The 7,500-nt window shown below is 30.5% G+C and overlaps 1 protein-coding gene across 1 annotated transcript in view; it reads left to right on the top strand.

Annotated features, from left to right (window-relative positions):
• The window catches only part of LOC122247544 (uncharacterized), a 180,895-nt gene extending 173,927 nt beyond the window's left edge, over positions 1–6,968 (top strand). Inside the window, exons 24-25 of the mRNA XM_086550000.1 lie at positions 3,307–3,395; positions 6,273–6,968. Of these exons, the coding sequence (XP_086406126.1) occupies positions 3,307–3,395; positions 6,273–6,304 (121 nt within the window). The 3' untranslated portion in view covers positions 6,305–6,968. The remainder of the gene's footprint in view (positions 1–3,306; positions 3,396–6,272) is intronic.
• The last annotated feature ends 532 nt before the right edge of the window (positions 6,969–7,500 follow it).

Genomic DNA, 7,500 nt, shown 5'->3' with positions numbered 1-7,500 from the left:
AGAAAAAGGGTTACATGACCGTGCAATGTTGATGTTGATATTGCGAAAAAAGTTTTCATTTTTTGGCAAGAATTAAGATTAACGTAATTACCCTTCTGACTTAAGTACTACGGACTATTACTGAAGCTAATATATATATATATATATATATAAATATATATATATAAATATAAATATAAATAAATCAATATATATAAATATATATATAAATATATATATATATATATATATATATATATATAATATATATATATATATATATATATATATATATATATATATATATATATATAATGATTATATCTGATCAATTTTCGGCTGTAATCATTTTTTCGGTTGTAATTAATTTGATTGTGATGTGATGATGTAACGAAGTTAATGAGGAAAAAAAAAATACTCGATCGATCAGTCAATAAAGAAAGAATTGATAAAAGAAAGCACAAAAATGGGCAATCTGTTGATAATTACATACATTAGCGTGATAAAAAAAAATTTAATTGATAAATAAATGAATATATCAGAGTATCTAATTTTGCTAACTAGAGCAAAAATAATAACAATAGGAATAATAGCAGCCAAAAACTTTCGGGAAGTCCCCCCCCCTCAAAAAAAAAGAGAGAAAAAAAACGAGAAAGAAAAGAAAAGAAAGGAAAAAAAAGAAAAAACGGTTTGAGTTTGAGTGCGAGCGAACGTGCAGCTAAACCAGTTAGCAATTGCAACATAAACCATCATTGCAAATTTCATTGTGCGTCAGTGATTAATGAGGTTTTCTAATTATTTTTGCAATGTGCAAGATATGACTTTCACGGCATTATTTGTTTTATTTTATTTATTACTGCAAGATTATGTTGAAATTGCAAAATTAAATAAAAAGAAAATTATGATTTTAATTAAAATCAATCTTGATATTTCCATTCCCACAATTAATTCCAGCCGACCTTTATATAAACACGCGTGCATCTCCTGTATATAAGAAGCTACCTTTATGTATATATGTGTAGAAATGTATATATATGTATCTACATAATTCATGTATATATTCTATCTGCTTGTTTGTAAAGAAAATTTTATTTATTTATCTATTTATCTATTTTTTTTTATTTATTCTCTGTCACGAATTCTTTCGCTTCTAAGAGGCCATTAGGGAAAGGATAATTAATATACTCAATTAGATTTATCTTAATTAATCATCTAAAGAATTAAGGTCTCCTATATTCACCATTCTCCGCTCTTCTCTTGTATTAATTCTCTTTCGCTTTTACATTCTATTAATTAATCTGATTATCTATTTATTCATCTATCTTATCCTTTAATTCTACGAGAGACGCAAAGAAAATATTTTCATAAGGAATAATGGTAGGCAAAGTTAGAAAAAAGAAAAAAATGATTTGGATTAATTCGTAATCATTACTTTAATAAGTTAAAAAAAAGAATATTGAATAATAGAAATAAACAAATTAGAATACTGAATACGAGGAAATAGAGAATGATATTGCATATAAAATGGATAAAAAGATATAAATAAGAATGTTTCACCAACTCATGTTTTCTCAAGTATAATGATAATGATAACAATAATGATAATGATGATAACAATAATAAATGATAATTTTAATGATGACGAAAATAAAAATGAAGAAGATGGTAATAACATGATAATACATAATGATAATAATGATAACACAGTCGGGAAAAAAAATCGTCTTTTCACCAACTCTATTTTTTTCTTTTCTTTTTTTTTCTTGTTTCTTCTAGCCTTACTTACCTTACCTACGCCACCATTTTCTTTCTTTTCTTTAAGTTCCTTCCCCCAAATGTGGCACTGGCACTCACCAGCGTGGGGCTTATTGCGTTGCCCTTTCACATGGTGCCATCCAAGGGTGCCATGGCAAGAAAAATGTAAAAAGAAAGATATATAATAGAAAAAAAAGAATAATTTTTAAAAAGTAAATGAAAAGATAAACGATATTGTAAAAAAAAAAATGTTGAAAATATATATATGGGATATTTACCATGGCAGGAGAGAAAAAAATACTTTTTTTTCTTTCTCTCCCTCTATTTCTCAATTTCTTTCTGAGAGAAAATTCCAAAAAGAAAATAGTAAAATATCAGAGTTCAAAATACTTGTTATTTTTTTTATTTTTGTTTATTCAATTTTTATTTGTTTTACCCTTTCTTTCTCTTTCTTCTTTCTTCTTCTCTTCTACTTCTTGTCTTTTGCTTCTTTGTCCTTCCTTCGTAGACTTTTGCAAACCCGCTGATTTAGCATTCCTGCTTTAAGTATACGATGATTTTTGTATTTGTGTGTGCGTATGTATGTGCGTGCTTTCGTATATCTATATATTAGATTTATATCTATATATCAAATTCATAAATACATGTTTATGTTTATCAAAGGATAGAATAAGAAAATCTCCATAGCATATTCAAATTATTTTTTTTTTTTACTTTTTGCAATAGTTTTGTTCCCTGCAGTTTGCAAGCTTGTGAGCTTTTAAAACGGGGTTATGCATAGCGCAATATTTCATTTTCGTTTTCATTATTATTATTATTATCATTATCATTGTAAACATTATCATTATTATCATTGTTATTATTGCCATATTTATTATCATTATTATTGTCATTATTTTATGATTAACAGAATCATTATCAAAATAATTATTATATCATTATCATTCTTGATATTATAATTACAATTATCATCATTATTGTTATTATTATTATTATTTAGCACTGACGCGGATGCAGTTGGCTGTTCTTCCCTTCATTTGCTTGTTTTTTCTTTTGTTTCTCTCCATTGGTTGCTTGCAGGCTTGAGGGTTTCTTCGAGATTTTCCTTTCTATATTCTCCGTTTTTTATCTATTTATTTATTTTTTGTTCCATTTCTTCATCATCTACGGTTGTTATTATTCCCCTTCAACATTTTTTTTTACGAAGAATTAGCACTATATTCCATCATCCTCGACGTTTATCATTTAGACCCCTTTTTATTCATCACCTTTAACCAATCTCTTCTTCCTCTTCTCATCATCACCTCTTTCCTCTTTATTCTATTATCAATCTTGATACCCTTTTCCACTCTCATTATCATCTCCTTTGACGTTGTTGTTATTATCATTATTATTATTATTATTATTATTATTATTATTCCCCTCTTTATTCTATCATCAATCTTGATACCCTTCTCCACTCTCATTATCATCTCCTTCGACGTTATTACTATCATTATTATTTTTTTCTTCTCAATAATTTTGATATTAATGCCCCCCTCCCTCCCCTCCACCCCTACCCCCTTCTTGTAGCGGTGGCGGTCTCCTTGGCAAAGTGTTTGGAGGTGGCTGGTTCAGCAGCTCGAAGACTAAGGAAACAAACAGGAGGGGAAGTGCTCCCTGTAAGATATATTGTTTTTTTTTTAATTATTTATCTTAGTTGCGTGGGAATTGATTTTTTTTGTTTTTTGTTTTTTGTGTTTTTTTGATGAATGGTTTTGGATTTTCTTCTGTGGTCTTTCTTTCTTGTTTTTTTTTTCTCTCTTTCTTTCTCTTTCTCTGTTATTTTCTCTCTCTCTTTCTCTTTCTCTCTCTCTCTCTCTCTCTCTCTCTCTCTCTCTCTCTCTCTCTCTCTCTCTCTCTCTCTCTCTCTCTCTCTCTCTCTCTTTCTTTCTTTCTCTCTCTCTCTCTGTCTCTCTGTCTTTTCTCGATTTTTTTTTCATTTTTTTTCTCTCTGTTGCCCCCTCTCTCTATTTCTCTTCTATTCTTCTCTTCTATTCTCTCTCTCTCTCTATTTCATTTCTCCACTTCTTTTCTATTCTCTCTCTCTCTCTTTTCTCTCTCCCTCTCACTTTCTCTTTCTCATTCTGTGTTATTCCCTCCGCGTTTTCATTTAAAGAATCTCTCGGCGTTTTTAACTAACGTCTCCGCATCCTCGTGTATTTTGTCACCGTAATTGCTTCTCTTGTAGTGTTTTTGTTTTGTGGTTTTGTTTTTGTTTGCTAACGAACTGACGTGTTCTTCCTGGCGACTTGCATGAGGTTTTTATTTTTTTATTTTATTTGTCTAATGATTGCAAGGTGGTGCTGTCTTGAAGAAGTGTGACTGCTTCTTGCTTTTCTTCCCTTATCTGTTTATATTTATATTTTTTTTCCCCCAAATTTTCTCTCTTTCTTCCTTCCTTCTTATTTTTTTCTTGATTTCTCTTCCTTCCTTCATTCTCTCTGATTATTCTTTTGCATTCTTATTTTTCTGCTTCTTCCTTTTGTCTGTCTTGCCTCTTGTCTTTCTCTCTTCCCCTTCCCCTTCTCCTTCCCTCATTCTTTCGTTTCTTCATACCCTTTTATTTTTGTTTATATTGAAATTTATTAAAATTATCCCTTTTCCTCTCCTCACCCTCCACCACCTGCTCAATTTATACGATTATTATATAATATATAAAGACGTGAACTCTGCTGTTATGCCAGCTATTTTCCACAAGCAAGGTAACAAAATAACTGTGAAAATTGATAAACGAATGTTGAGTAACTAAAAGATTAAAACTATAAAGGGGGAGATATATAATCAGTAATGAAGCCCATGCCACTCACCCTCCATCCCCCCTCCCCCTTCTCTCTTCCCTCTCCCCCCCTCTCTCTCTTCGCCCTCCCTCCTTCTTTTTCTTCAACCCCTCCCCCTCCCCCTCTCCCTTCCCCTTCGTCTTGCGGTGCTGGTTATAACACACAAACAAACACAGACCGACTGACGGTAACGCCTTGTAAGTAGTGGCCACGTTAGTCCTGTACATAACGTGTTTAACGAGAATGCTTGTTGACGCATTACTTGTTGCTGTAGTAGTAGTAGTAGTAGTAATAGTAATAGTAATAGTAGTTGTAGTAATTGTAATAGTAACAGTAGTAATAGTAATAGGAATAGTAGTAGTAGTAGTAGCAGTAGTAGTAATAGTAATAGTAATAGTAGTAGTAGTAATAGTAATAGTAGTAATAGTAATAGTAATAGTAGTAGTAGTAATAGTAATAGTAATAGTAGTAGTAGTAGTAGTAGCAGTAGTAATAGTAGTAGTAGTAATACGATAAGTAATAGTGGTATAGTCATAATAGTTGTAGCATAAATAATTGTAATGGTATCAGTAGCAACTCATTTACTTGTAGTAATATAAATATTATAAGCATTATAAGTGATAGATCTGAATTAAATGATCGAGCTTCGACTAACAACCAAGATGGATAAGGCTTTGTAGTGTATTTTCTAGAAGAAGTTTTGGTACTTCTGTTGACAATGACTTCGCTTTGACAAATAACCCTTGTTGAATACCCCCTGCTTTTGAATCAGTTTTGAAGTAATTAACTATGCTTTTTTTAAACGCTTTTTTAAATGCCTTTTTTTTAAACGGCTATCACACATGGGTTTATAAATACTTTTTAAAAACTGTTTGTAATCATATTTTTTACTTTACAGCATCTTCTAGGTATTTTTTGTTCTTTTTATATATTTTTTTTTCATCATATATATTTTTACTTTTCTATTTTTTCTCCAATCCTAATTTATTTTGTAGGATATTTTCTATATCACTTGATGAGAATCTATTCCTGTCCCAAAGCAATAGTATACTGCTTGCTGCATGATTGCTTGAATTATTTCGTTTAATATAGTCATTGAGAATTGTTTAGATGTGTTTGTGCTTGGATGTGAATTCACTCATATTAGTACTTATGCAGGATTAAAAGCGAGTACATTACTATATCAATCTATTGTTTGACTTTAAGGTTGCCTGCACATAAAAATAGGTTCACGACTATAGTTGTATTTTTTTCGCTTTAGTGCTTCAGATTAAACTGTTGCTTTTAACTACATTCTACACGTCATTTTGTTTTCCATGTTTTGTTTGCGTGGTAAAATTGAATCTATGATTGTTTGCATTGTAGCTTTGTCTTTATTGTTTTCCTTTTCGTGTTTGTTGGACACATTATTTATAGTTTTCATTCGTTTATTTCACGCTTATTGTCTTTCACTGTTGTTATATTTGCGATGGTTGTAACGATGTTGTTTTAGACTATAGACTTTAGAATATTTTTCCAAAAGATCATGGTAATGTATAAAGAATATATATATAATTTTTTTCTTCTTGCCAATCGTCACCATGATGATAAAATTACCACTCTATGTAAAATATATAAAAAAATCTCCAAACAAAAACAAAGGAAACAATAAGAAATATATCAAATAAGAATGTTAAAAAAAGGAAACAAGTCCTCATATGATTTCTCTCTTCCTCACAGCTACGGGTAATCAGTCACGCACCTCTACGTAGTCCTCACAACCTACTAGAAGAAGTCCCCCCCCCTTTTTTAATCCCCTGACACACATACATACAAACAAACACACGCACACACACTTTCCCCCTTTCGATAATGAAGGGGGCAGTGTGTACGGCACGTGTGTGTGTGTGTGTGTGTGTGTAAGGGAGAAACTAAAAAAAAAAAAGGGGGACGGGTCAGAATATTTTCAACTGACGTCATCAGAAGCAGAGATCGTCCCAAAGGCTGTCCGTTTCTCAATCATCTGTTTCTTTCTCTTTCTCTCACTGTATTTATTGAACTCTTTGTGCATATTGATCGTGGGGTTCTTGATATTTTCCTTTTTTAAAGGAATGCCACTTGTCCATTAGAATCAATGGACTTAATCCGTATCTCTAATTGATACTGTTCTGATTATATAGAATTGGTTTTTAGATTAGATAAGTCACGAAGAGTTTCTCACAATAAGAAAAAAATAAAAATAAAATCAAAGTATTCTAAAAAAAAAAGTCACGTCATACAGAACCTCTTTCTTGGTTCCTTTGTAAACCTCTCTATCAGCGACGCTTTTTCTCTGATGACATTCTTATTCCACAAATGGTATGGAGATTTTGTCTTATAATATTTATTGATTTTAAACGATGTAAAAAAATAAAAATAAAACGAAAAAAAGAAAAAAAACGAGCTCTAGGTCGAGCTTCGATGTGGCTACTCTGGCTGTAAAAAAAAAGGATTCCATATATGCCAAGAGGTAGATTATTAAATAACAAATAATCTACCTGTAGACTCAGCATCTACAGAGTCTATATAGAGGCTATTTAACGAGGGTATGAAGTCACGTCTCAAGAGGCATTCACGTTTTTTTTTTTTCTTTCTCTTGAATGAGGTAGATATTCTGTTGAAGATTCATAAATAACATGATGAGTGAACGCAGTGAAAAACGTAGAAGAAAAGAGTTCACTCGTGCTTATTGTATATGTTATGATTATAAACCATTCACTGTATACATGTAATATATATATATATATATATATATATATATATATATATATATATATATATATATATATATATATATATATATATATATATATATATATATATATATATATATATATATATATATATATATGTCTTAACTTGTGAGGCTTTGGTAGCAAATGAGTGTTTATGAACCTTCATTATGAAGAACAATTATTACTGCTCCTTT

Source organism: Penaeus japonicus, unplaced genomic scaffold, assembly GCF_977035675.1.
Source record: "Penaeus japonicus unplaced genomic scaffold, GWHDUDI00000001_assembly GWHDUDI00000023, whole genome shotgun sequence".
Taxonomy (NCBI): Eukaryota; Metazoa; Arthropoda; class Malacostraca; order Decapoda; family Penaeidae; genus Penaeus; species Penaeus japonicus.
This window is presented reverse-complemented; position numbering and strand designations above follow the sequence as displayed.